At 39.9% G+C, this 16,555-nt stretch overlaps 1 protein-coding gene and 1 pseudogene across 1 annotated transcript; both read right to left on the reverse strand.

Annotated features, from left to right (window-relative positions):
* Positions 1–6,355: 6,355 nt before the first annotated feature.
* Positions 6,356–11,735, reverse strand: LOC120441249 (annotated as a pseudogene).
* Positions 11,736–12,753: 1,018 nt separating this feature from the next.
* LOC116321843 (lysozyme C) lies at positions 12,754–15,688 on the reverse strand. Its single transcript, XM_031741785.2, has 4 exons — positions 15,527–15,688; positions 15,046–15,204; positions 13,005–13,083; positions 12,754–12,921 (listed from the first exon to the last, which is right to left on the reverse strand). Exons 1-4 carry the CDS (start codon positions 15,651–15,653, stop codon positions 12,855–12,857), a joined length of 432 nt encoding a protein of 143 aa, XP_031597645.1. The 5' UTR covers positions 15,654–15,688; the 3' UTR covers positions 12,754–12,854.
* Between the last annotated feature and the right edge of the window lie 867 nt (positions 15,689–16,555).

Consider the following 16,555-nt stretch of genomic DNA (forward strand, 5'->3'; position numbering starts at 1 on the left):
ATTTTTCAACAAGATAATGCCAGACCACATTCTGCATCAATCACAACATCATGGCTGCGTGGGAGAAGGATCCGGTACTGAAATGGCCAGTCTGCAGTCCAGATCTTTCACCTATAGAGAACATTTGGCGCATCATAAAGAGGAAGGTGCGACAAAGAAGGCCCAAGACGATTGAACAGTTAGAGGCCTGTATTAGACACGAATGGGAGAGCATTCCTATTGCTAAACTTGAGAAACTGGTCTCCTCGGTCCCCAGACGTCTGTTGAGTCTTGTAAGAAGAAGGAGATGCCACACAGTGGTGAAAATGGCCTTGTCCCAACTTTTTGGGATTTGTTGACACCATGACATTTTGAATCACCATATTTTTCCCTTCAGATGATAAATTTTCTCAGTTTCAACTTTTGTTCCGTGATTTATGTTCTATTCTGAATAAAATGTTGACATTTGCCATATCCACATCATTGCATTCAGTTTTTATTCACAATCTGTTTAGTGTCCCAACTTTTTTGGAATCCGGTTTGTAATTATTCTTATTTGTGCACCCAGAAAAGACATCCCCTGTTAACCTTTAGAAAGCATGCAGGTTTGAGGTATTTAGCATTACTTGTCTGTGTAGGTTCTCAGTTATCCAGGTCATGCTAAACTAAGGAGCAGTGTTGGTCAAGTTACTTGAAAAAAGTAATCAGTTACTAATTACTGATTACTTCCCCCAAAAAGTAATCCCGTTACTTTACTGATTACTTATTTTCAAAAGTAATTAATTACTTAGTTACTTAGTTACTTTTTAAAAACACGATTTACAACCTGAATAGGTGATAAAGCGATAGATCTTTCAGCCCAATTCTACTTTTTCTGCACAATTCATCATACAAAATGTAATCAAATGGAAAAGTCTCTTTTTAAAACTTGTTTTATTAGTTTTAATCTTTTAACTTTATGCATCAAGCAAAAACTTAATTATATGCAACATTCTCTGACTGGAAGAAATTTGTTTAACATTTAAACCTATTTTCTGCACATTCCAGCACATAAAATAAAATATTTTTTTGTGTTTACACTCACTCTTTCAAATAGATGCAAGTGAAACACAGCAGAAAATAAATAAAATCAAAGACTAGCGGTCCTGTTGCTCTATTTTCACCTGTAAAGCAGGACTGGGGTAGGCGGAGGTTTACCTTGGTGCAGGTGTGCCGCAGCGGTCAGTGGAAGAATCCGCGAGTTTCTCTGTGAATTTCACATTACCTCGTAGCACACTCGGTGCTTGCTTGGAAGTTTAGGGTTTTTTTCGCTGTAAAAAGAAGTTTTCTTCCCACGCACAACGGACACTAATGTTTTTGTCACTTTTTATGGAATCAAACTCAAAGTAAGGTCAGTACTTCCACGCTTTAAACGCTGCATGCTCATACTCTCTCTACACTCGATATATTATGATCTGCAGACAGCTGTTGTCACGAAAGTCGCACTCGCTTAAGTCACTGTCATGAGACGTTCTCGCAAAAAATCACGGTTTTAGTAACGCAGTAACGCAGCATTCCTACGTGAAAGTAACGGTAATCGAATTACCGTTTTTGCAATAGTAATCCCTTACATTACTCGTTACTTGAAAAAAGTAATCAGATTACAGTAACGCGTTACAAGTAACGCATTACTGCCCATCTCTGCTAAGGAGTATGGAAAGAAAGGTGACTGGACTTCTTTAAGTTTCTTGAAGATGGGTGCCGGTTTAGCTCAGTTGAATGTTAAGGTGACCATGCACCACATGGCTGAGAGCGGCCGGCCTGGGTTTGAATCTGACCCCTTTCCCTCCGCTTTTCTGTCAGCCTTCATTGTATCTGTCCAATAAAGCCAGAAAAAGCCCCAAAAATATATTTTAAAAAAAGTTTCTTGAAGATGTTTTGCTTCTTATCCGAGAAGCTTCTTCAGTTCTAAGACCAAACGGTGGAGAGTTCAGTATTTTTAAAACCTAGATTGTCGTTGACACACTATTGATCATGTGCCTCATCACACGTGCCAAGGTGTGGAAAAGATTGTGGGCCACTATCAACAGGTTTTGGGCGAAATCATTGTGAGACCTTGCTTTCTTTTTTTGTTTTTTGTAAAAGCCTTTATTGTGAAAAATCATGGACGTGAGACCTTGCCTCAGAAATAAGTTTTTGTTTGCAATGTATGGAATTTCTGAAGTTGTCTTTCTTTTCCTTTAATGTGTTGGGCCTGCTGAGCTTTGTTTCTTTGTGCTCTTTCAAAGGGACAGCATCTATCTACTGGCACAGATACATGGATGACACCTGGGTCAAAATCAAAACCCAAGAAATAGAATCCTTTACTGTTCACATCAACTCAGTGAATAGAAACATAAAGTTCACCAGGAAAGATACTGGATTTTATCCAAGTTTCTAGAAACTGCTCAAACATAATGAGAGCAAATGTAGAATTCTGTCTTATTCAATTATGGAAAGATTTGGGAGTAGTTAGTACATCAAGACAAACAGTAGGTGGAGCTAACTTTTCCATTTGGCATCATTAAACCATCAGACAATAAGACACTTAGAAAGTGTCATGAACAGGTCTCCAGTTGTAGCTAAAACACTGACAGAAATCATTAAGTCATCACTGGTGATAATCCTACCCATCTGAGAAAGCAGAATTGTAATATCTAAATCATTTGTGACGCCAGACCACCAACCTCTGACTCTCTCCCCCACCGATGTAGGAGCGGTGCTGAGCAGGATCAATGTCCACAAGGCTGCAGGTCCTGATGGCATCCCCGGGCGTGTTCTCAGAGCGTGTTCTGGGGAGCTTGCAGGAGTGCTCACAGACATATTCAACCTGTCCTTGGCCCACGCTGTGGTACCGGCCTGCTTCAAATCCACCTCTATCGTCCCGATACCCAAAAACTCCAACCCATCTAGCCTCAATGACTACTGCCCAGTAGCCCTCACCCCCATCATCACTAAGTGCTTAGAGCAGCTGGTCTTAGCACACTTCAAATCCTGTCTCCCCCACCCTGGACCCCACCAATTTGCATACCGCCAGAACAGGAGCACAGAGGATGCAGTCTCCATCGCACTGCACTCTGTCCTCTCACACCTGGACAACAACAACACCTACGCCAGAATGCTGTTTATAGACTTCAGTTCAGCATTCAACACAATCCACCCCTCACAACTCATCAGGAAACTGACAGACCTGGGCATCAGTTCCCTCATCTGCAAATGGTTACTGGACTTCCTGACCAACCGCCCCCAACATGTCCGACTGGATAACCGCTGCTCATCAACAATCACAATGAACACCGGTGTACCACAGGGCTGTGTGATGAGCCCTTTCCTCTACTCCCTCTTCACCCACGACTGCAAACCTGCTGATGGTTCCAACACCATCATTAAGTTTGCAGATGACACCACGGTGATTGGCCTCATCAGTGACAACGACGAGGCCGCCTACAGGGAGGAGGTGGATCGTCTGGCTGAGTGGTGCGACACAAACAACCTGCTGCTTAACACCGAGAAGACTAAGGAGCTCATCGTGGACTACAGGAGGAATGCTGACCCACATCCACCCATCCACATTAAGGGGATGGCTGTGGAGCGTGTGAGCAGCTTCAAGTTCCTGGGAGTCCACATCTCCGAGGATCTCACCTGGACGACCAACTGCTCCAAGCTGGTCAAGAAGGCTCACCAGCGCCTCTTCTTCTTGAGGACTCTGAGGAAGAACCACCTGTCCTCAGACATCCTGGTGAACTTCTATCGCTGCACCATCGAGAGCATCCTGACCAACTGTATAACAGTCTGGTACGGGAACTGCTCTGCCTCGGACCGGAAGGCGTTGCAGAGGGTCGTGAAAACTGCCCAGCGCATCGCCGGAGCACCACTTCCTGCCATAAAGGACATCTACAGGAAGCGGTGTCTGAAAAGGGCTGGGAAAATCGTCAGAGACCCCAGTCACCCATCACATAGACTCTTCACCCTCCTGCCTTCTGGGAGGCGCTACAGGAGCCTCCGGACTAAGACCACCAGGTACCGGAACAGCTTCTTCCCCACAGCTGTCAGACTCCTGAACTCTGCCTCCTGACATCTGACCCACATTAAACTCATGGACTGAACATACACACAACCACTAGCACTTTACCACTACTGTATAGTTCTGTGTAGATAATCATTCGACACTGTCGATCACAACATACTGTTATCCCGCCTAGAACACTGTGTCGGTCTAAAAGGTACTGTTTTAAAGTTTTTCCAGTCCTATCTGGATAACAGGAGTTTTTCTGTTCACCTTGGTGAACTGTCATCTCCCAGAGCTCCTTTAACTTGTGAAAATACCTCAGGGGTCCATTCTAGGTCCCCTGCTGTTTATTTTGTATTTGCTCCCTCTGGGCGATGTGCTGCGCAAACATAATGTGTCCTTTCACTTTTTTGCTGATGACATTCAGATCTACCTCCCACTGAGGTTAGACTGTAAGGACTCTTTGCAGCCGTTATTCTCCTGTCTGTCGGACGTTAAGACTTGGATGGCTCTTAACTTTCTACATCTAAATGAAAGTAAAACTGAAGTCATTGTGTTTGGGCTTCCTAAAGACCCTAACTCTTCTTTTGATTTTATGGGACCCCTAACTTCTGAATGTACTTCCTCTATTAAGAGCCTCGGTGTTACTTTTGACAGTGCTTTTAAATTTGATAAACAAATCAGCTCCGTAGTCAAGGGATCTTTTTATCACCTACGGATTTTAGCTAAAGTCAAGTCCTACCTGTGCAGGAACGATCGTTTAGATCGTTCCTGTTTGCATCGCCTCCAACTGGTGCAGAACGCTGCTGCTCGCATGCTGACCGGTTCCAAAAAGAGAGACCACATTACTCCGGTCCTCTGCTCTCTCCACTGGCTCCCAGTTGCTTTTAGGATTGATTTTAAAATTTTACTGCTGGTTTTTAAGGTTCTTAACGGCACTGCACCTCCTTGGGCAGAGCTTCTTAGCATTTACTGCCCCAGGAGATCTTTGAGGTCAGCAGACTTGATGCTTTTAGATGTTCCCAGGTACAGATTAAAGACCAGGGAGAGAGGGCTTTGCTGTGGCTGCACCCAGACTGTGGAACAGTCTACCCCTCACATCAGATTCTCCACAAGCCTAGGAACTTTTAAAACTGCTCTTAAAACTCACCTATTTTCACTGGCTTTTAGCAAGGTTTAACCTATTGTTTTTAATTTATTGTTTTATTTGTGAGGCATTTTATGTACCTGTGTTTTATAGTATTTTATATTTGTATTTTATTGTACAGCACTTTGGTCAGCCTCGGTTGTTTTTAAATGTGCTTCATAAATAAACTTGACTTGACTTGACATTCTGTACATACGATAATTTTTAATCCCACAACTGTTTATAACTTACATAGTTCACATTTCTGTATAACTGTATATCTCAGATTTCTGTATAGTTTTTATTTCATATTTATATCCTGTTCATAGCCTGTACATAGCTTGTACTCACTACAGCCTGTACATACTTATAGTTATAGAATATTCATAACATACTTCACACTGTGTACATTATAACATACCATAATAGACCCATTTCTGTAATATACTTACACATCTCTATTATTGCTAATTTATATTGTAATATATCTATATCACGACTAAAGCACTTTCTGGATGGATGCAAACTGCATTTCGTTGCCCTGTACCTGTGCATGTGCAATGACAATAAAGTTGAATTCTATTCTATTCTATTCTATTTTTATTTGTTCCAGTTATAATAGTAATTATGTTTATTTTCTTTTTCTCTGATTGTAAGGACTTGGAAGGACAATCTAATACAACAATATTATTGTCATGGTACTGGGTCTGTGACCCAGTGTTGTGTGTATTTTAGTTTTATTTCATTGATGATTATATTTTTCTCCATGTTTCCTGTTTTATTTTGAAGGAATCTTGTGTTCTTTGTTCATTGTATTTAGTTTCACTTCCCCTGTCCCGTCATTAGGTTCATGTCAGTCAGCTGTTTCCCCATGTGTTCCCACTTCCCCTGATCACCTCCTGTGTGTATGTATGTCCTCGTCAGGTCGTCTGTTATCCCCACCATAGTCTGTCGTAGTGTTTTATAGTGTTTTGACAGTGTGTCATAGTTTTTTTTTATAGTTTTCATGCTTATCAACTGCCACCAGCCAAATAAAGGCTCGCTTTTTGTTTCACCTGCAACTCCTCTCTCAGTGTCTGCTCTTGGGTCCGTTCAACAAAACACACCGGCGTATCCCGCCGTGACAATTATATATTTCAACTGAATACTTTAGGGTTGGGGTCATGACTGATGAGAACTTTCAGGGTTAAATCTTAAAAAAGGTAGATGAAAACAATGAAAGCTCTGATTTTAATTCAGTTTATTAATTTGAGAAATTACAGAAACAGAAGAAGACGGGGACATCTTATTATGTGGACGAGACCCTCCTGTTCCCGTGGGCTGATTAAACACCACATCCACTGACATACGAGCTGAGGTCACGGCCCTCACAGTTAGAACGCCAGCCATACCTGAAACCAGACAAAAGTATGATTAACCAAGTAACAGGACAGTCAGTGAGAAACTGTTTGTCAATTATGTGATTCGTTCTTACCAGGCACTGATGCCTTGAGGATCCCTAACGACACGTTTGGCACAGGTGATTGCTGCACTGACATTATCGCTCAAAAATGCTGTGACCAAAAATGGGAAAAAAGGACAGCAATGTAAAAATCAAAAGTGTAAAACATCAAAATTGTAGCTAGCATTGCAGAAACTGAGAAAAAAAGTGAGTCAAATGACATTATCCCTCAGCTGTTCCAACAGCAGTAGTAAACTTCAAATCTAGATTAAAAATTAACACAAAGCAAAAGTGGTCTTAAGACCAGTATTCACAGACCAATAGAGTATTAACATAAACCTTTTTTATCTCCTGTGCAGCAGTTTATAACCACCTGTATCTGCTGCTGTAAGGATAGAGGCAGATACAAGTGACAGAAAGGACCAATCATGGACAGTACCAATGTTGCACTTAACATGCTGTTTTTACTGAGAGTAATTTCCACGCACAAATGGAAGTATTTGAGAAGTAAGAGCGTTTTTGGAGGGATAAAGGGTATATAAATGTGTCTACTTCTGTAGCCAGCATACACAGAGCATCCCATTGGAGTTTTGGTTCTGTTTGGGTCTTCACTGCCTCCTGATCTTTAAAGCATCACAATTAAGGAGAATAGGTTTAAAACTACCAGATATGCAACTTATAAAGTATCAGCTTTATGCTTTAACCCTCTGAGGTCTATGTAGAGGTGGGTTTATTTTAGTTTGAATAATGCAATATTGATTCATTAAATCCTGAATCGATTTTTAAATATAAATGTATTTTGCCAGAAATGTCAGAATCTCAGATTAAAGCTCACCAAACTGTTTCAACAGCGAATTGGAATTTAATCAGTTATAGAAATCAGTGATGATACCCAGCCCTAGGTCTAAGTCATCATTGATGGTGTCCCCAACCTTAACCCATAACTTTAACTCATGCAGACAAGCAGAAAAAGGTAATATTTGTTTTATTAAATTTCCCAAGTTCTCCTAATCCTTGGCAGTCAGGAAACACCCATTAAAAACTATTCTGTTTTCCCCCCAAAATAATTTATTTTGCTTTTCTTTAAAGTATAAGCTAAGTGTTAGGACCTATGATGACTTAGACAGCAAAGGGTTAAAGATTGCCATCATTCAGACAGCAAGAGGACCTGAGCTAAAAACCTATTGAGGCTCATCACTGACCACTGCAGTCCATGTTGCATCCGTTATGCGAGTTGATGATGTAGTCATTGCACCACCAATAGCTGTTAATTTGAAAGATGCCAAAGTCGGTGGATCCGTCATTGTTGGTGTTTTTGGCCATGGTGTTATAGTTTGACTCCCATCGGGTGAGGCAAACCCCTGCAGACAGAAAAAAGAGAGGTGGCAGTATAGACAACTTGAAAGCTAAGTGTCAGGTAAACAAACATTTCCCATTTACCTGTTTTTCATATATTAATGCTTGGTCACAATCCCATTCTTGACAGATTTTAAAAACAAAGGTTACACAAGTTGGAAGACAGATCGGTAAGTTGGAGACTCGGCGCACCAATATTATTAAAAAGCAAGTAGGTGAAAATTCCACATATTGATAACCATGACCTTACCCTTAACATGGCATTGGTAACAACGTACAAGTTAAGAATTATCTTGCATTTTCTTAAGCTGACAGGCTGGTACTCACAGTCGGCAAGGCTGATTCCATAGTAGCCGCCCATGCCGTTAGCCTTGAGTGTCTTGCGCCCATTCACAGCGCCAAGATTTTATGTTGGCCACAGCCAAGAAGAGCAAAACCAACAGACTCCTCATGATGGTATTTTTCCTTGTCCGAATGTGTCCACAACTGCTGCTGCTTCCCTTTTTATAGCCAAAAATGCTTAGTTGCAAATTGTGTTGATTTCCAGGCTCAGATAAGACGACCCCAAAGGACAGCATAAGGGAGAGTTCTGGCAAAGTAGAAAAGCAAGCAATGGTGGGTTTACGGTTGAAAAATAGAGCTTGACAAACAAAGCATATCGATCCAGCTGAGAAAGATCCCAAAGCTCTGAAAAGTGTATTTAAAAAAAAAAAGAAGAAGAAGAGATAACTAGAGAAAACTAGATAAGAGGACCCAAATACCCACAAGGGAAGGGTTAGGTTAGGTGAAAGTGGAAAAGCAAGCAATGGTGGATGTATTCTTAAAAATACAGCTGGACAAACAAAGCATATTGGTCAAGTTGAGACAGATTCCAGAGTTGTGGAAAGTTTTTCCGTTTGTTTTGCAACACATGGGGCCACATTTTCTCAAATGAACATCATGTTTGATTCAATAAGACTAAAGTAGCCTTAAACATTCAACCAGTGATTTTAAATTCATCTATCAGCCCCTTAACATGACCACAAAAACAGAAAATTATCAAAACCTCTCTTCAATCTTTGAAATTAAAAACAGTGAAAGTAGAGATGTTAACTGAGTTTAACAGAGTTCATTAATTTTATTTAATATTATTAATTTCAATGTGTTTCCCTTCAAAACCAGTTGTAATGTTTCCGTCTGCTGCAGAGGAAGATGGGGACATTATGTTGATGATCAGGGCCGTGCAGAGATGTTTGAAGGGGCACATAAGCTGAATAACAACAACCCACATTCATCAAGAATAATAATATGGAATCACATCACAATATATCATTACCATCAGGTGGGGACAATGCAAAGCAAACGTAGACTAGATTTTACCTGATGGGTACAATGTTGCTATTGTGGGTTTGCTGCAACAGATTTAAAAAACAGTGGGAAACAAACTAGGCTCTGCCTGTGAATCACTCTTTGCCTCTCTTCCCCCTTCCATCTCCTCATCTCATCTATCACTTTCCAGTTGCTGTCCATCTGAGAACAAGGCACAATTTGCTATTGTATTAATCTATTATTTAATTATCCACACTTAACAACTCTTGCACCTAATCCATAAAAAAGTATAGAAAAGTGTCATAGAACCAAAACATGGTGTTTATTATTGTTTTTGTACTTGAATAACTCTGCAACAGGGGCGGATCTAGAAGGGTGGCATGGGGTGGCAAGTGCCACCCTAAAATGATCCCTTGCCACCCCAAGTGCCACCCCAGTCTTGCATATGACAGTGTTGTTTATTAAAATAAGATAGCATTAACAGTTTGAGCGTAGTTACAGTCAACAGTGAATATAAATGCTAAAACTGAATATATTGCATAGTGTCCCCCCCTCCACAATTAACAAATGGTTCAGCCCATAGCAGGACCGGCTTTTTTCTTGTTTTCAGTAGCAAGCCATGCTTATGATTGTGCCAGAGCACATTTTGAACAACACCATGGGAATTTCGGATTTTACACAGGTGTTTGGATGTTACACTCTGGAAATGGAAGGAAGGTGAGTGTTATTAACCCTCTGTGGTCCACGGATACGCTGCACCTCCAAATCACATGACTGATGTAAGCTGACATAGCAACAAGCTGCAGCCACGCTGAGTCTCTATTTCAGCCCACATTGAAAGTTCAGACTTCAAAGTTTTTACATTTTAATTACAGGCCAGTAAATCCAGAGTTATGATAATATATATAAGCCACGCTTTTTTCTAAATACTGTCATTACGTTTTTGTGTGTGTGGGTTTTAAGCGTTTTCTAAGGACAGTAAAGAAAGGAAAGAAAGCCACCTCTTTCCTATCGGTGGAAAAATGTACCATGTTGACCAATTTTTAAAAAAGTCAACACGTGAGATTTGGTTGTTTAGGCAGAGGGAAAAGTTTTGGGAGTGACGGTAACGGCAGCGAGACAGAGCGAGCGAGTGAGAGAGAGGGGGAGAGAGAGAGAGAGAGAGAGTTTTTAGATGTGGGAGATTTGTGACGTTTAGTGTGCAGTGTATACTTAGTGTGTTGTGTTGTCTTGTGTAGTTGTTCTGTTGTGTAGTCGTTGTTTTGTTTTGTGTGTCCACTAATGAATGTCACTGAGGCACATTTGCAACGTAAACACTGTCACTAAGTAGAAAACCAGCGGAGTGATACACCACCTGTCATCAGGCCTGCAGGTTTATCCCTGTGCTGTTCTCTGTCTTTTGGTGTAGAAACTTTTTTTTTACTGGCACACATCATTTGTGGGGCCTCTTATTGCGACACCTGATTGTTCTCTCATTTTAGTTTTAGTAATATTTTTAAATGGTTGTACAAAATGAAAAAAAAACAGCAGGTATATTGGCTGCATTTTTAGATAAATAGTTGTATATGTTTACAAAATGCACAATTTATATTTGCATTTCAAGTTATAAAAATTTACTCAACATGTCTGTGGGTTTTTTTACAGTAAAAAATACTACTAGGATTTTAAGTTCTTTGTGTGATTTCAGATCAGTAATACTAATGCAGTATGTCAGTGAAAAAAAAAAAACTAAATTCAGTTGAGCTGAAAGGAATGATACCAAACAAGGCAAGGGGGGAAAAAATAAAAAGAAACAATTTGAGGGTGAAATACAAACATAAACTCAAAAGGAGTCAAAAATGGCCGGTTGTATTTCAGACCTCAGTGGGTTAATCCAACAGATCATGAAAAATTAGGTTTAAATTTTTGTTCATGACAGTGCAGATTTCTGACATTTTGTGTAATTTAAGCTGTAACAATGTGATTGATTTCTAACAAAAAACAGTGTGAAACTTAAGTTAGACTTGTGTTTGTAAATGAACCGCCCCATGTTGTGTAGCTTTCTGGATTTTATACTTATTGGGCTACATATTTATTTATTATACAGGCTATACAGTACATAAGATCAAAACTCACATGTTTTATGTAACTAAAGTGTTTAATTATGTGGGCTACAGACAATAATTAAGTTATAGACTATATTTATATGAAAAACGTGTATACTGACTGCATTTGAATCATTTTAACCATATGTAACCACCTGCATATGTGTTTGGGGAAAAAAAAGGCTTTGATTTTGCCACCCCATTTGATTTCTTTGCCACCCTCATGCCACCCTAAAAAAATTTGTCTAGATCCGTCCCTGCTCTGCAATGCAATAACTGGTACATGTGTTATTTTTACCTGTGCTCTCTTTTATTCCAGCTGGTGAGGGATCCACTGCCTTTAGCAGCCTCACACAGCTCCTTTTGTCCACCTCATCGTTAGTCCATTTAAAAAACTCGGTGCTTTTCCTCAACATTTTGCCGCGATGTTTCAAAGAGCCGGAAAGTAAATAAACGGCAGACAGAAATGAGGTAGGTTGAATCGTCTTGCGTTTCACGCATGCGCAGTACTGGAATGTAAGCGTTTTCGACCGTTTCAATGTGCACGCACAACTCTGTGAATACGACTGAAAACGATAGCGTAGACGCGGAGCGTTTTCAGATAAAAAAACGCAGTTTTCAAAGTTATCCGGGCTAGTGTGGACGTAGCCTTAGATTGCCACGTTAGTACGGTGTACATTTTAGGACATCGTCAGGTCTCAGGAAAAAAGTTGTCAGGTATCAGGTATCAGACAAAAAAATGTCAGTTCTCAGGAAAAAAGTCGTCAGGTCTCAGAACACAAGGTATCAGACAGAGAGAAAATCTTCCTGCAGGTGGCGCTGTTGTCATGTCCCACAGTCATTGGTAAGGACTTGGAAGGACAATCTAATACAACAATATTATTGTCATGGTACTGGGTCTGTGACCCAGTGTTGTGTGTATTTTAGTTTTATTTCATTGATGATTATATTTTTCTCCATGTTTCCTGTTTATTTCGAAGGAATCTTGTGTTCTTTGTTCATTGTATTTAGTTTCACTTCCCCTGTCCCGTCATTAGGTTCATGTCAGTCAGCTGTTTCCCCATGTGTTCCCACTTCCCCTGATCACCTCCTGTGTGTATGTATGTCCTCTGTTTTCTGTATGTCATTGTCAGGTCGTCTGTTATCCCCACCATAGTCTGTCGTAGTGTTTTATAGTGTTTTGACAGTGTGTCATAGTTTTTTTTTATAGTTTTCATGCTTATCAACTACCACCAGCCAAATAAAGGCTCGCTTTTTGTTTCACCTGCAACTCCTCTCTCAGTGTCTGCTCTTGGGTCCGTTCAACAAAACACACCGGCGTATCCCGCCGTGACAATTATATATTTCAATTGAATACTTTAGGGTTGGGGTCATGACTGATGAGAACTTTCAGGGTTAAATCTTAAAAAAGGTAGATGAAAACAATGAAAGCTCTGATTTTAATTCAGTTTATTAATTTGAGAAATTACAGAAACAGAAGAAGACGGGGACATCTTATTATGTGGACGAGACCCTCCTGTTCCCGTGGGCTGATTAAACACCACATCCACTGACATACGAGCTGAGGTCACGGCCCTCACAGTTAGAACGCCAGCCATACCTGAAACCAGACAAAAGTATGATTAACCAAGTAACAGGACAGTCAGTGAGAAACTGTTTGTCAATTATGTGATTCGTTCTTACCAGGCACTGATGCCTTGAGGATCCCTAACGACACGTTTGGCACAGGTGATTGCTGCACTGACATTATCGCTCAAAAATGCTGTGACCAAAATTGGGGAAAAAAGGACAGCAATGTAAAAATCAAAAGTGTAAAACATCAAAATTGTAGCTGGCATTGCAGAAACTGAGAAAAAAAGTGAGTCAAATGACATTATCCCTCAGCTGTTCCAACAGCAGTAGTAAACTTCAAATCTAGATTAAAAATTAACACAAAGCAAAAGTGGTCTTAAGACCAGTATTCACAGACCAATAGAGTATTAACATAAACCTTTTTATCTCCTGTGCAGCAGTTTATAACCACCTGTATCTGCTGCTGTAAGGATAGAGGCAGATACAAGTGACAGAAAGGACCAATCATGGACAGTACCAATGTTGCACTTAACATGCTGTTTTTTACTGAGAGTAATTTCCCACGCACAAATGGAAGTATTTGAGAAGTAAGAGCGTTTTTTGGAGGGATAAAGGGTATATAAATGTGTCTACTTCTGTAGCCAGCATACACAGAGCATCCCATTGGAGTTTTGGTTCTGTTTGGGTCTTCACTGCCTCCTGATCTTTAAAGCATCACAATTAAGGAGAATAGGTTTAAAACTACCAGATATGCAACTTATAAAGTATCAGCTTTATGCTTTAACCCTCTGAGGTCTATGTAGAGGTGGGTTTATTTTAGTTTGAATAATGCAATATTGATTCATTAAATCCTGAATCGATTTTTAAATATAAATGTATTTTGCCAGAAATGTCAGAATCTCAGATTAAAGCTCACCAAACTGTTTCAACAGCTGCCAAACAGCTAAAAACAGGCAATGAGAACAGGTAAAACGATTGCGCACAAAGATGTAAACACATAGCGTGGATCGTTCACCCGACAGCACGTACGCAGACACCCCATCGGGTGCTGAAAGCTGACATCTCACAGATTCTGCAGCTTCAGGTTTTGTCACTCTGACCAAAATTCACTGAACCAGCAGCAAAAGAAGATCAAAGCTACGCTTCATGTTTGAAAAACATTGTCATTAATTCCCTCTTACTTTGGCTGTTTTGCTTCCACCATGATAAAAATCACACTTGCTAGATGGCTCTCTCTCTCAGTGTACTCAGAAACCAATTTACCATCAAAAATCTCTACTTTCTGCATTAGTCGCATTTTACGAACCGGTCTACCGTTGTGTACAGTGCTGTTTTTTTGTTTTTGTTTTTTTTTTCCAAAAATGACCTCCGACAAAAAAGCCCAATTTCTGCTGTTAAATACAGAAGAAATTTAAACTTTTACAAACTATGTCAAATTGCAAAATGCTTAGCTGTGTCTCTAATAAAACCTCTGTAACTTTGTTCTGCTTCATTTCAGCATCATCAGGTAATGTTCATATGTTGATTCATGGTTTTCTTCAGTTTTTGATGAGTTGCAGAATATTTTTAAGGAGGTTTATCTTCTATAAAAAAACCAGGCCAGGAAAATCTTCTTCATGTTCTTCTGTGTTTTATGCTCAGATATCTTCTGCTGTGATGATTACACATCTAATGAAGTATAACAAGTGTCAGGTTAGTTTTTATACAATATGGATATGTACTGATAAATGATCAGAATTATAATATTTCTGACTGAGTCAAAACTGAATCCAATTGGGGATCGAATTGAATCAGGATCTTGCGAATTGGAATTTAATCAGTTATAGAAATCAGTGATGATACCCAGCCCTAGGTCTAAGTCATCATTGATGGTGTCCCCAACCTTAACCCATAACTTTAACTCATGCAGACAAGCAGAAAAAGGTAATATTTGTTTTATTAAATTTCCCAAGTTCTCCTAATCCTTGGCAGTCAGGAAACACCCATTAAAAACTATTCTGTTTTCCCCCCAAAATAATTTATTTTGCTTTTCTTTAAAGTATAAGCTAAGTGTTAGGACCTATGATGACTTAGACAGCAAAGGGTTAAAGATTGCCATCATTCAGACAGCAAGAGGACCTGAGCTAAAAACCTATTGAGGCTCATCACTGACCACTGCAGTCCATGTTGCATCCGTTATGCGAGTTGATGATGTAGTCATTGCACCACCAATAGCTGTTAATTTGAAAGATGCCAAAGTCGGTGGATCCGTCATTGTTGGTGTTTTTGGCCATGGTGTTATAGTTTGACTCCCATCGGGTGAGGCAAACCCCTGCAGACAGAAAAAAGAGAGGTGGCAGTATAGACAACTTGAAAGCTAAGTGTCAGGTAAACAAACATTTCCCATTTACCTGTTTTTCATATATTAATGCTTGGTCACAATCCCATTCTTGACAGATTTTAAAAACAAAGGTTACACAAGTTGGAAGACAGATCGGTAAGTTGGACTCTCTGCGCACCAATATTATTAAAAAGCAAGTAGGTGAAAATTCCACATATTGATAACCATGACCTTACCCTTAACATGGCATTGGTAACAACGTACAAGTTAAGAATTATCTTGCATTTTCTTAAGCTGACAGGCTGGTACTCACAGTCGGCAAGGCTGATTCCATAGTAGCCGTCCATGCCGTTAGCCTTGAGTGTGCGCGCCCATTCACAGCGCTCGAAGATTTTGGCGTTGGCCACAGCCAAGAAGAGCAAAACCAACAGACTCCTCATGATGGTATTTTTCCTTGTCCGAATGTGTCCACAACTGCTGCTGCTTCCCTTTTTATAGCCAAAAATGCTTAGTTGCAAATTGTGTTGATTTCCAGGCTCAGATAAGACGACCCCAAAGGACAGCATAAGGGGAGAGTTCTGGCAAAGTAGAAAAGCAAGCAATGGTGGGTTTACGGTTGAAAAATAGAGCTTGACAAACAAAGCATATCGATCCAGCTGAGAAAGATCCCAAAGCTCTGAAAAGTGTATTTAAAAAAAAAGAAGAAGAAGAGATAACTAGAGAAAACTAGATAAGAGGACCCAAATACCCACAAGGGAAGGGTTAGGTTAGGTGAAAGTGGAAAAGCAAGCAATGGTGGATGTATTCTTAAAAAATACAGCTGGACAAACAAAGCATATTGGTCAAGTTGAGACAGATTCCAGAGTTGTGGAAAGTTTTTCCGTTTGTTTTTGCAACACATGGGGCCACATTTTCTCAAATGAACATCATGTTTGATTCAATAAGACTAAAGTAGCCTTAAACATTCAACCAGTGATTTTAAATTCATCTATCAGCCCCTTAACATGACCACAAAAACAGAAAATTATCAAAACCTCTCTTCAATCTTTGAAATTAAAAACAGTGAAAGTAGAGATGTTAACTGAGTTTAACAGAGTTCATTAATTTTATTTAATATTATTAATTTCAATGTGTTTCCCTTCAAAACCAGTTGTAATGTTTCCGTCTGCTGCAGAGGAAGATGGGGACATTATGTTGATGATCAGGGCCGTGCAGAGATGTTTGAAGGGGCACATAAGCTGAATAACAACAACCCACATTCATCAAGAATAATAATATGGAATCACATCACAATATATCATTACCATCAGGTGGGGACAATGCAAAGCAAACGTAGACTAGG

This window comes from Oreochromis aureus, linkage group 7, assembly GCF_013358895.1.
Source record: "Oreochromis aureus strain Israel breed Guangdong linkage group 7, ZZ_aureus, whole genome shotgun sequence".
Classification (NCBI taxonomy): domain Eukaryota; kingdom Metazoa; phylum Chordata; class Actinopteri; order Cichliformes; family Cichlidae; genus Oreochromis; species Oreochromis aureus.